At 36.3% G+C, this 14,215-nt stretch overlaps 1 protein-coding gene across 1 annotated transcript in view; it reads right to left on the reverse strand.

The window, feature by feature from the left end:
• Nucleotides 1-1,644: 1,644 nt before the first annotated feature.
• dok2 (docking protein 2) overlaps nt 1,645-14,215 on the reverse strand; it is a 46,086-nt gene continuing 33,515 nt past the window's right edge. The window contains exons 5-6 of the mRNA XM_001341478.9: nt 5,723-5,898; nt 1,645-2,957 (exon numbers count right to left, since the gene is read on the reverse strand). Of these exons, the coding sequence (XP_001341514.8) occupies nt 1,959-2,957; nt 5,723-5,898 (1,175 nt within the window). The 3' untranslated portion in view covers nt 1,645-1,958. The remainder of the gene's footprint in view (nt 2,958-5,722; nt 5,899-14,215) is intronic.

The raw sequence follows: 14,215 nt of genomic DNA on the forward strand, positions 1-14,215 counted from the left end.
GATGATGATTTTTAGGCACTCTTTTACATTTTTTCCTCAATTGCTTTGGCTCAATTCTCGATTGAAATTTTTACTTTATAAACAATACATTTAGGTCTCAGAACAATTAGCTTATTGTTCACTTCAGAGTGGCATTTATTATTGATTTAAGCATATTGCAAATGCTTTAGCACATGTGTGCAACCAGTAAGTAAAATTTTCTGTAGTATGGACAAAATGGATGAGTCAGTTCTCAATTAAACTGTCAAATTCTTCACAACTTCTTAATTATTTTTTATCGTGTAAGCCATTACACTCAAAACTGTTTATTCAATTATCACACATTTGTATCTGCATTTTTTCACCATAAATATCTGATTCTGACATTGCAATATCTGCTAAGTTGGAAAATGACCTCAAGTTGCGATACAATTTGCGATCTACTTATTAAATATAGTACCAGAATGTACACAGTTGAAGTCAGAATTATTAGCCCACCTGTTTATTTATTTTCCCTATTTCTATTTAATCAGAATTTTTTAAACACATTTCTTAGTTTCAATAACTCATTTTTAATAACTGATTCATTTTAGTTTTACCATGATGGCAATATATAGTATTAACTAGATATTTTTTAAGACACTGGAATGCAGCTTAAAGTGACATTTAAAGGCTTAACTACATTAATTAGATTAACTAGGCAGGTTAGGGTAATTAGGAAAATTATTGTATAATGATGGTTTGTTCTGTAGACTATCAAAAAATAGCTTAAAGGGGCTAATAACTTTGACCTTAAATTTTTTTTTTTAAATAATTTTTTTTTTTTTTTCAGCCAAAATAAAACAAATGAAACTTTCTCCAGAAGAAAGAATATTATCAGACATACTGTGAAAATGTCCTTGCTCTCTAAACCATAATTTGGGAAATATTTACAAAAGAAAAAAACAAATTTAAAGGGAGGACTAATAATTCTGACTTCAACCGTATATAGATTGCCCACAGCACAATCACTACATTCACAATCCCGAACTGCAGTAACATGCTTGTGGAAGAGCAATTGGAAGAAGTGTAATTTCTGAGTAAAAGAATGTCTACCAAGAATATTTTTTTTTCATGGATAAGTAATTCGACCAGCAATATTGCACTTTGCACGTAATACATTTGTACACAAATAAATTTACTCTATAAATACAAATGTTCCTTTATTTGTTTATTTTTTTTCTATGTACTTTTGACTCTTCTCAACAAATATCAAATTTTTTTAAACCTTAATTTTCATGGTTGACTGTCATGGTGAGAAAAAAAAGAATCCTTTTGACGAGCGAGTCTCACACAATAACAAATAGACTTTGTGTTTTGGTGGCATTGGCCAAATTAGTTACAAGTTAGCAAGGTTTTGAAGCATGGATTAAATGTTTTGGGGGAGTAACTACATTTTGCAAAGTTCTGAAATTCCATCAAACAGTTTTGAGATTTGCACCCACAATTTAGAGAATGTTAAGTCTGTTTTAATAAATGAGCCAAAGCAATTGAGAAAAACTGTAAAATCTGAATAAATAAAACAAAGTGTGTTATTTAAAAAAAAAAAAAGGTTTGTGTTTGTTCAAATAAATGGCTGGTTATTTCACACATGATATTTTAACAAATAAGTATTCACACATTTAATATAATGCACTGTTAATTTAATTTTATCACATTGTTTAAACTAGTTTGCTGTGCATAAGATGTAGGCTTTTTATCTTACAACACAGCAGGCAAAAAGTATTTAGTGAATCTGCAACATAGACAATGTTGCAATGAATCTTTTCTCCATAAATGATAGGTGTTGCAGATCACAGCTTTTTGGAGAAGAGTAAAGCACTATCTGCATGTTAATTGTTTAAATATACTCATTCATTTGCACACTTGTACTTCACTTCATTGTCCTCACAGCATTCCAAATCACTATGGTTTTCTTATAAAAGATTCTGAAGCAGTCTTTAGTTATTCTTTTGCATTACTTTTACCATGATGTTATCATATGGTGAGCAGTCCTCTTCCTCACCCTCCATTTGTTTTGCCAGCAAGGCCCTCCGTGGAGGTTTAGGAACAGCGTAGTCATCAACAGAAGCATTATACGGGTACTCATGGCCACTCGGATCCATTACTGTGCCCAGCATCTTCCAAGCATGACCTTTAACCTCCTCTGGTTCATCATAGAGTGATGGAGGTGCATTTGGGGCAACACCACAACCCTCCGGTTCATCATAGATGTGCTCAACTCTTTTGTATGAATGCGTTTGTTTATTTGCGAAACGGCTTCTAATAGCAGACTCATCTATGATGTCGTAAAGTGGTTCAGTGTTCTCTGCAGTGCCTTTCTTGTTATTTTCACAATTGGATTCCCCTGCGTTTGGTGGAAAGTTTGTTGTGGCAAAAATATCTACCATTACATTCTTGGCAATGGTATCGAAGGGCAGCGAATAGTCCGATTCCTCTGGGTTGGAGCACGTGGAACGTCTATCCTTCAGTTCTCTCTTCTCCTTTGGACTTCCTCTTTCCGGATCTGGGGCCATTGCCCGGGAATACATCTCGTCCTCGGTGTTGGCCAAGGGACAGCTGCGGAAGTTCTTGACTTGACTCTTTCGCGGCGGTGGCCTGGTGTCCAAGTTTAGACTCTTGACTCCGGTGAGAAGCTTCTCTGTTGGGGCGTCCAGTCTGGAGAGTTGAGGGTTTTGTGGAGGTTTGGCCCCATCTCTGATCGATGTGTCACTCACCATACTATAGATACCTATGTTCTCCACCGGGGCTCTCATTCGAGGTGGAGAGGGCATGAGATCTCGATCTGAATTTGACATCTGCTTTGCTGGTATGTTGACTCTGTGTAGATTGATAGCAGCTTCTACGGATTGGAAGATGGCGTTGCCTTGCTTTGTGTCAAACTCAAAGCTGCCTTCCCCGGAGTCGCATCTTCGCCCGGCCTCAAAGGAGAATGTTGCCTGTTTTATGAAAAATTACAGATGTAATTAGTTGCAGAATTAGTAGCATTAGCTTAAGATCATTTTCACCAGAAAGATGTTATGTTTTTAAAAGAGTGTGTTCCAACTTAGGGTGTACTACATTGAACCATTCCTAGGTGCGATTGTTCCCCCTTCTCCTTCCCACTCGGCCTGCACTCACACGTTTTTTTTTACCCTCCAAGCCCGAGCACACTTACATCATCGATGATAAGACTGTTCAGTTAGAAAGAGACGCGCTAAGTACAATGGAGATTGCTGTAGTTATATTGTTTTGTATTATTTTAAGTCGTTTGGAATGCAGTGATACACAGTCAAATCTTTTGCTGAACATATCCACCACTTTTGATGCTCAGAAATGTTCATGAAAGTCATTGTGCTGCACGTATTATGAGGTTTACTGATGGTGGCACCTGAGGTACAGCAAGGTGTTCGCATCTTTAATAAACCATAACAATTCGTGGGAATTAAAATGTAAGAATGAATAATAAATCCACTGGAAACAGTCCCTTAAAAATGAAGTCGTGTCTTCAGTTTTTCCTATTCAGGTGCGCTTTGCAATCACACTACAAACATACTACGTCTGACCCCAAGCCAACCACAATCTAGACCACCTCTTCCAAACGGCAAGAGCTGGCCAACTGAACTCTGCCCGGGCACAATTTAGAGCACTCAAACTTGTCAAACGAACCGGGAAATGGGATGAAATGTGCACCGGCACAGTTCCTAGTCTGAGTACACCCTTATGCTGTGTTCACACCAGACGCATCCTGCACGGTTAAATCACGCTATTTGCATGTGAACGTTTTGAGTTTACTTATTTTATTTGGGTGTTAAATCCATTTCAATCGCGCATCAAATTCACTTCACAATTGACATGGATTTGTCTCATGTGAAGGGCTTTTGTCTGCCCGATGACTCTAGCTTCGTTGCTAAATGGCTAACATGGATTTAATTGAGGGAATAACTGTGTTTATGTTCTTTATTATGGCTGAAATACAGCGTTATTTGTTTGGAGCAGTCTTTGAGTCCACTAGATCCTTTCAGAGGTGCACCCAGGTCTGTGAGTTCATAAACTCCCCCAGAAACTTAACTTGGATGATCGAGGCTTTCAGCAGTGCTTGCGACTGAGCCGAACCCAGTTTGATCAGCTGTTGTGTCGGCAGGAGGATTTCCCTCCAGGACAATAACAACAGGCGTTATGTCATAAGCACGCCCCTACAAGCGAAAGCTCCTGATTGGTTAACGCAGCGCGGATGTTCGTTGAAGTTCAGATATTCCAACTCGAGCGATTTGCGAGCGATCAATTGCACGAATTGCATCATTCACTCCGCAGGATGTCTATGTCGATCTTTGCATTGACTTAACATGTAAATCCCTTGCGCTTGACCCTTCTTCCACGTCTGGTCTGAGCACAGCATTAGTCTTCCATTCTAAGTTTGTCAAAGTCGACTTTGACTCCCAACTCATACTGTAAGAGTTGATGGAATCGACTTTACTTAACATTTACTTTATATAAAAACAGGGTCAGGAATAAAAGCCTTAAATTGCAGCTATATTCCACATTTAATTTATTTTTCTCCTTCTACATTTGCCTTATTTCAAAAATACACTTTCAGCTAAACTGTATGATTACACCTGAAGCACTAAAGTCACATGGACTGGTTTGACAATGTTTTTGGCTCCTTTTCTAGACTTTGAATGTCTTTGAATGATGAGGGCGCTCTTAGATTTCCTCTACATCAGTAATCAAATTATTTGCCTTAATCTGATTAGGACAATAATATAATTAAGGTGTTTACATCGTTACTTTTTGAATGTTCCTTTCATGATCTCGTTTTACATGATTTAGCACATAGATCAATTAACGTCATTGCATTACCACGCTCTCCCTGTATCCTCAAGAGTTTCATGTAATTATGGGTGTTTCATTTTTAATTTTTCAGCTTTAACTGCACTAACTGCATTTAACTGTTTCACTTTTATTCAGGAACATTTCCTTTTTGCCCCCATGACAAAATAAGGTATTGTATTCGAGTATGAATTAAGGACTGGTGGAAGAGTGTTGTTTTAGTAGATTAAACTATTTGGTCCCACTTTATATTAAGTGTCCCTAACTTCTATGTACTTACATCAAAAAAATAAATAAATACAATTTACTTACTGTGTTTATAATGTATTTGAGAACACTTGTGGTGATTTTGGGTTGGAATAGAGGTTGGGTTATGGACAGGTTTGGTGGCATGGGTAGGTTTAAGGGTAGGTTAAGGTGTAAGGGATGGTCAATAGTGTATTGTATTGTAAGCATAAGTACACAGTAAATACATGTATTTACACAATAAGTACATTGTAACAAACTATTAGTTCCTATGTAAGTGCATATTAGTTAAGGCCACTTAATATAAAGTGGGACCAACTATTTAATTTGACTTGATACAGCACACATGACGGTAATAGTTTGATTGCTGTGTGTACATATCTGTTCTGCACTTCAATAATGCGACTAAAATTGGCATACTTCATGTCTTAATCCAATTTCTGTTTTGTTCGATTATGACCTTAATCAGATTAACTTATACAAAAATTATTGTTTACATACTCTTAATCAGAGTATTGCCTTAATCGGATTAAAATTTAATTTAAATAATCATTTGGGGTAAACTAGTTATTTAAGAATCACACATTGACACATCTTGTCGTCTAACTAACATTAAATGATTGACTACAAAGTATTTTCAAAGGCATACCTTGTCTCGTCCGAACCTGCGGAGGAAACGGTAGGGCCAGGAGTACAGGACCTCTCCTGTCTTCGGGTCTTTGAGAAGAAGGCTATCAGTATCAGTCCGTAAAAGTACTACTCCCTTCAGACTGCATCTCTCAGAAGCCTCCGATCGCCTCACTGTCACCTTAAAGTCTTTCATTGCTGCAGACAACAGAGAAGAAGCTTCACATGAACGATGTGCCCAGAAAACAGAACATATATCAGACACTTTTCACTCAGATACTCTACACTTCACCTAAAAACCAACAATGAAGTCAGCTCATTTTTAGAGGGCTAGTTTGAGTTAAATATTTGTGAAAGCTTTGTTTAGTTTGTTTTACTGTTTATTCCTGTCTGCTGCCTGCGTTTAGACCATCCGCCTGTTTATAATCACGACTCAGGATTTCCCTGCACCTGTACCTGTTTTGACCCTGTTGACCATTGCTAGTCTGACCATTCTTGTTAATAATCCTGCATTTAAATCCATTTAAAATTAAAATACATATATTTTTTTTATCCTAAATATTAATATACCTGTTTAATTCAAATTATTTTGTATATTCAAAAACATTCTTATAAAATATTAAAGGCTTTTCTCTGTGAATAATTATAGATTTCCATCTGTTTTCAGCTCTTTTTTCAAGCAGATGGTATGTATCAAAGGTTACATTCTCACATATGTACAGCATAATAGTTTTTTTTTCTTCAAGTGCACAGATTTAGCACATGCACTGCTGTGAAACAGGCATCTTATTAGCTGTTTTCGGTTAAGAAAGGTCAACACCCCGTTCGTTACTGCTGAACTACATGATGAACTCTGCGGTGTGCTTGTTTCCGCTGCTTCTCCAAAGGGATTGACTGTTAGAGGCCTCGCCATGCAGATGTTTTTCTACACGGGAGCAGACATGGGTGATGAAACTCCATTAATTTCCTGAGGTGAATTGTCAAAAGGAGATTTTTGCTCATGCTAATTTAGTTCAGAAGCAGTCGATATATAACTGGAAATATATATTTTTAGCCGCTGAATCATGGCCATTATAGTTAACTAAAACCAAAACCCTTAACTAAAACTTTTCTAAAATAAAATAAAATAAAATAAAATAAAACAATGTTATGTTGTAGTAATAGGGCTTGTAGAAATGGCTTAGTCCTTTATTTATCAGGGGTTACCACACTGGAAAGAACCGCCAACTATTCCAGCATATGTTTTACACAGTGGATGCCCTTCTAGCTGCAACCCATCACTGGAAAAACCCCAATCACACACACATTCACACTCATAAACCACAGCCAATTTAGTTCACCCTATTCACTTATAGAGCATGTCTTTGGACTGTGGGGGAAACTGGAGCACCCTGAGGTAACTCATGCCAACACGGAGAGAACATGCAAATTCCTCACAGAAATGCCTAGTGACCCAGTCGTGACTCGAGCCAGCGACCTACTTGCTGTGAGGTGACAGTGCTAACCAGTTGCGTTTCTAGTTTAAATGGCACCTTAGGCGAACCACCCAATATACAAGCTATCAATCCTAAATGTAATTGGAAAACAATTTAAAGACACAACTGGAGTGGTACGTTTAGATCATTTAAGAAGTCATTGGCATGAATATTAATTGTGACAGTTTTCTAGAATTATCTGTTGTCTTAGACCCGACTTAATAACATCATATTTTATGAACTTTAGTTTTGTTGACTTGCAACCGGGATTCACACCGGGAGTGTGTGTGTAAGGTGCACGGGAATGTTTTTTTTTTTTTTGCCAAAACTGTTGTTTCAGCTGCACATAGACAATAACAAACTTGCATGTCCAAAAATGTCAAATGTGAATGGCCCCAAACATAATTATTTTGGGATTACCACTCTAAATTAATACACTTGCATACAGTAAATTGTTTGTCAAATTTACTGGGGCACTGTTAATTTTTACTGGGCCACATATTTTATTTATTTATTTTTTTACACCGACAACCCGTGCCTCCCCCAGCAAGATGCTGCCCTGGGGTGTGTTTCCCCAAAAAAACACATAACTCGTGGTTAAACAATCATTGTGCGATGCATACATAATTTGGGAAAAGAGCAATATAGTAATGAGTATTTCCCTAAACCGTAGTTTCTGTTGCAGATCCATCGTTTGAACCACATTTGTTATAACATAAAACCTCCTTAATGATGTTCTAAAGGTAGTGGAGTAATAACTTTAAAGAGAATATCCCCAGAACGTTTTTGTGCAAATTGTTTTACACACACACACAAACACACACACACACACACGCACACACAGATTTTAATTGAAATATTTGTAAATGGCACATACAGGGCCTATGTTTTCTTTACAAATATTATTGAGAATATTCCATATTCTATTCTAAAACTAAAAACCACTTACAAAAAAGCTAAGGTATGCTAATCTCATATAAATCATCACATTTATGGTTTTAATTTATACTAGAATCTTTATCAAGAAATTAAAAAAAAAACATTTTACTACATAATAATAAAATTAATACAAAACAAGAGACTACGTAAAAGTTATATGTATGTATAATTTTTAAGTAGTCTATTGTTTTTTTTTTTTTTTTTATGTCAACTTTTACAGCTTTGACGCATTTAAACCACTGCAGAAATGTTCTAGCAGGCCCAATGCGGTACATGTACAGTTGAAGTCAGATTTATTAACCCCACTAAATTATTAGGCCCTTTGTTTATTTCCCCCCCCCATTTTCTGTTGAACAGAGATAAGATTTTTTTTTTCCAACACATTTCTAAACATAAGACATTTAATAACTCATTTCGAATAATTGGTTTATTTTATCTTTGCCATCTTGACAGTAAATAATATTTGACTAGATATTTTTCAAGACACTTCTGTACAGCTTAAAGTGACATTTAAAGGCTTAACTAGGTTAATTAGGTTAACTAGGCAGCGTAGGGTAATTAGGCAAGTTATTGTGTAATGATGGTTTGTTCTGTTCTGACTATCAAAAAAAAAAATATAGCTTAAAGGGGCTAATAATTTTGACCGTAAAATGGTTTTTAAAAAGTTAAAAACAAAATAAATAAAACCAAAATAAAACAAATAAAACTTTCTCCAGAAGAAAAAAAAAAAATATATATATATATATATATATATACAGTTGAAGTCAGAATTATTAGCCCCCTTTTGATTTTGATTTTCTTTTTTAAATATTTCCCAAATGATGTTTAACAGAGCAATGACATTTTTACAGTATGTCTGATAATATTTTTTATTCTGGAGAAAGTCTTATTTGTTTTATTTCGGCTAGAATAAAAGTAGTTATTAATTTTTTTAAAAACATTTTTGGGACACAATTATTAGCCCCTTTAAGCTAATTCTTTTTTGGATAGTCTACAAAACAAACCATCATCATACAATAATTTGACTAATTACCCCAACCTGCCTAGTGCACGTTATTACCCTAGTTAAGCCTTTAAATGTCACTTTAAGCTGTATAGAAGTGTCTTGAAAAATTTCAAGTAAAATATTATTTACTGTCATCATGACAAAGACAAAATAAATCTGTTATTAGAAATAGGTTTTTAAAACTATTATGCTTAGAAATGTGCTGAAACAATCTTCCCTCCATTAAACAGAAATTGGGGAAAAAAATAAACAGGGGTGCTAATAATACAGGGGGCTAATAATTCTGACTTCAACTGTATATATATATATATATATATATATATATATATATATATATATATATATATATATATATATATATATATATATATATATTATCAGACATACTGTGAAAGTTTCTTGTGCTCTGTTAAACATCATTTTTTAAATATTTAGAAAAGAAAAAAAATATATATAAGGGAGTTTAATGATTTTGATTGCAACTGTACATTTCTTAAAAAATAGCCAAGGCTAATATAAATTAAAACCATTAATATATGCTATATATTTTTGTTTTCACAAGCTCTGGAGACAGATTCCGCTTTCCATAGGTCACCTGTAACTTTCTTAAAGAGCCCATATTATGGGTTTTTGAAAATTCCCCTCCATGTAGTGTGTAACACAGCTCTAAGTGAAGTGAAGTATCCAGCTAAGGCTTAAATCTGTAAGAATACAGTGTTTAAAACTGTTGATTCATCTATAAAAGAGTCGACTCATAGTGCTTCAAACGAGTCGCCTTGATCACGATTCATTAGGTGTTTCGCCATGACGTACGAACGAAACCAAGTTATTCACGTGCACGCGCAAACCCGGGAGATTTCAAACCTGAGGCCCCGCCCTCTGACGCAGAAACCCAGACACACAAACACACCCACAAACACACACACACACACACACACACAAACATGCCGGTTGATTGAAGTCACACTGCAGATGGATATATTGAGTCTCTACCCAAAGATGAAACCTCAGCATTATAACCAAGCAGTTGGAAACTTCTGGAAGCTACATGCTACAAAGAATACTTCATCTGAGTTTGTTAAAGGAAGGATCAGTAAAGAGTAACTGATGGACGTCAGGATGGGTTTCTTCCATTTCTCAAGTGTAAGTACGTGCGGTTAAAGTTGTTGCCTCGTTGACTCTAGCTTGCAAATGTATTTAGTTGTGATTTGTTACTTGTAACCGCGTGTACTGTATCAGGTTAACTGGATATTTTATCTTATCGCGTGCAAAGTCACGTTAAAAACGCGACGCGTGCTGTTTGTTTATGGAGCTCCGTGCTAGAGTTCTGCTCCCGCGATTTATTCGGAAATTTATTCCCGCGCCGCAGAAATCTGGCGCGGGGACAGCCGTGGGAATAAATTTCCGAATAAATCGCGGGAGCGGTCGGTAACGGGTTTAATTTGGGACGGGAGCGGGCTGTCTAGCAATATCACGGATATTGCTATGTGAATTAGAAAGAGAGAGTCTGCTTGGTATGAGAGAGCGTATGAGAGAGAGCGAGAGAGAGAGAGCGAGAGAGAGAGAACGAACGAACGAGCTTTGTGCTGTGTGTATGTGTTTATACAGACAGCTTGGCTGTCTGGACTGTATACTGGGTGATTTTTGGTTGTGTTCTCCGCTCTAGCGGGACCGGGCGCGGCGGGCAGAAAACGGAGCGGGTTCTCAGGCTAAAACCTGGCGCGTGCGGGCGGAAGCGGGAGCGTTGTCATCCGGAGGTGTGTGTGTGTTTTTGTGTGTGTGTGGTATGGCGAGTACACGACTGTCTCCTTCGTTCGGTTATCCGTGGCACTATCCACTCGCCATAGTGTGGCAGCTAAAATCCACGCCTACACTATCGAGCGTGTATGAACTGTGATTACTTTTTAAATTGCTGATTAGCTATTGGCCATTTCCCTCTCTGACTGAAGGCAGTCGACCAATCGCGACAGACTGTCATCGGTCCAATCAGCGCAGATTAGCTCCGCGCTAAGGAGGGGTTTGGGAACAAATGAATCACTGGACGATTCATACAGGAGTCGCTGGGATACTTAGGTAAAAATAAATGCAGATTATAAGACCATGAAAGTGTTTTTTGACCTTGCATGCATATTAGACTGTTGTTGGAGACTCTTACAACCAAGATATGACCCTATTTCATGTATAATATGGGCTCTTTAATGAGCCACGGCTGCGTTCAAAATGCCAAAAATGATTCCAAAGTGCCCTACAAAGAGGATGCAATTGTCAATATGAAGATCACTCAAACTGAACAGTAAATAAAATTAAAAGCAAATTACATGTAAGAGAAATGGTTTACAAGTTTGCGACGGACTTGCGAATGTTAATTGGAACGATGGATTTGGAAAACACCAAATCAACCAACGACAGAACTCGCGACCTTAGTTGGCTAACGATGGTTTTCGGGAAAAGTACCTCAGGGCAATCGCACACATTGCCCATGCCTAAATCCGCCACTGGTGCTAACCACTGAGCCACCATGTAAGTGAGGATAAAATAAGCACTCTGAATCTTCACAGAGCAGAAGATGCTAAACTAAAACTAATAATTAATGCTAAAATAAAACTAATAAAGATGTGCTGCAAATCATCTGAGAGCAGCAGAAAAATAATATTAAATCAATACTATTATAGTACAAGTAATGCTAAAATAAACTAATGCTAAAGTAAACTAATACTAATACTTAAAAAAAAATACTAAAATCAGATTAAAAATATAGTAAATCACTATTACTTACTGGTTCTACAAAGACCTTTGACAAGGTGTGGCACCACTTTTTCTGCTGGCTATTTTATCTGCTGGCTAACACCTGATTCTTAAGCTGAGCAATAATATATATATGAAATTGTCAAATAAAAATGTGCTGCAAATGTTTGCTTCATTGTTCAACAAAAATTGTGGATTTTTTTTAATATAATATCTACATTGTTTATGATTAAGTCTTATATTACAAAATACCTTTATTATAAACAATACAAGCAATACAGCATTTAATGGCTCATTGCTTCAAAGGTATCAAGTACAACTATAATAAAAGGTCAATTAAAGTAAGTGCAAACAAAATGTTTCTGAAGTTGCAATTTAATTATGAATCTAAAAACCCATAAAATTTCCATAGATTATTTATGTCCTGCTTTTAGGTAATTAAGAATTTTTTTTTATTTTTACAATTTATACTTTTTATACAATTAACTTTATGGCATACAGTAGATGAGAGACATTTCAACAGAGAACAGAAAGAAACGGGAAGCATCGTGACGGCATGTTGCCCAAGGCGCATCTATTCTAAATATCATCCCTCTGCTCAGCAGCACATGAATATAATCACACGATTATTATTTATGCCATCTTTCCAAACACAAATACTCAGTTGCATAAGTCTGTCAATAAATACAAACAGAGTGTGTCATGTGGTTTAGAGGTATCATTTTTCCGCTTGAAGCATGTGGCTATTCCAGCCTTACACACACTTCACTGAGAGGAAGTGTGTTTTTGCACAGACAATGAGCTTCTGTTTGCAGCTGTCAGAACACATACTCCGCACCTCTCAGCGAATGAAAAAATGACACTTCCTGCAAAAGAGCAAAAAAAAAAAAAAAAGCCGCACTTCATATACAGAGTAGTGTAAAAATGTAAAAAGAGACTCATTTCCACATTTGCATCCTGTTGCCACTGAGCATCAAGTGGTGAGATTCATGCGCGAGGTTTTCTCTCTTAAACTCTCGCTCTATACTGCTCTGCATTTGGCATTGCACCAAATTTAAGGCAACTGTTTTGTGGTTGTAACCCCCATTTCCACTTTCCACATGACCTCATTTGCATAACAAGCTTCTCATACTTTGTCTTTTTCACTCCCTGCAGGTGTGTTTGAGTTCAGGATGTTGTAAAAGTGTAAATGCATGTTTGATGCTGACTATTCATTTCAGGCTCTAGTGTGCAAGAATGTGTTCCTGCTTGTAGTTTGAATGGTTTGGACTAGATCGAAAACTAAAATGAGATATTTAGTGCTCTATTTTAAAATCTAAGAACATGATCTGAAGCTCACAGCGCAGGTGCATTTAGGGCATGTCTAAATGCACTTTTGCTATTTTAAGGACGAGAAAAACCATTGACATGCCCAGCGCATAGTCTAAAAGTTGCCGTTCTCTTAATGAGTTATATGCGTGTGTTATGTAATGTGCATTGCACCAATCAGAGTCTCATCTCCTATTCCTTTTAAGAGCAAGTTGTGGTTACACTATGGTGCATTCGCTATTTACATGGCGAGATTTTGTAAGTGGGAAAAATTGACCACTTCACAGGCAAGAAAACAGATCTATTTGTGCTTGAAGTTAAAGGGTCACGAAACACCAAAACACATTTTTGAGATGTTGATAGTCATATACAGTTAAAGTCAGAATTATTAACCCCCCCTAAATAATTAGCCCCCCTGTTTATTTTTTCCACAATTTCTGTTTATCGGAGACAAGATTTTTTTAACACATTTCTAAACAATAGTTTTAATAACTCATCTCTAAAAACTGATTTATTTGTCTTGGCCTTGATGAAAGTAAATAATTCTTACTAGATATTTTTTTCAAGACACTTCTATACAGCTTAAAGTGACATTTAAATGCTTAACTAGTTAATTGGGTTAACTAGGCAGGTTAGGGTATAAAGCGAGTTATTGTATAATGATGGTTTGTTCTGTAGACTATCGCAAAAAAAAAAAAAATTGCTTAAAGAGGCTAATAGTTTTGTCATTAAAATGGTGTTTAAAAAATTTAAAACTGTTTTTATTCTAGCCAAAATAAAATAAATAAGACTTTTTCCAGAAGAAAAAAATATTATCAGACTTACTGTGAAAATTTCTTTGCTCGGTTAAATATAATTTGCGAAATATTTAAGAAAAAAAAAAAATCAAAGGGGGGCTTATAATTCTCACTTCAACTGTATATAAACTGTTCCTGAACGAGCTAAATGACTTTTATGCCCACTTTGAAAGAGACAATAAAGAACCCTACACCAGGATCACATCCTCAACCGACCGCTCACCTATCACACTCACCACCTCAGA

The sequence above is a fragment of the Danio rerio genome, chromosome 8 (assembly GCF_049306965.1).
Source record: "Danio rerio strain Tuebingen ecotype United States chromosome 8, GRCz12tu, whole genome shotgun sequence".
Taxonomy (NCBI): domain Eukaryota; kingdom Metazoa; phylum Chordata; class Actinopteri; order Cypriniformes; family Danionidae; genus Danio; species Danio rerio.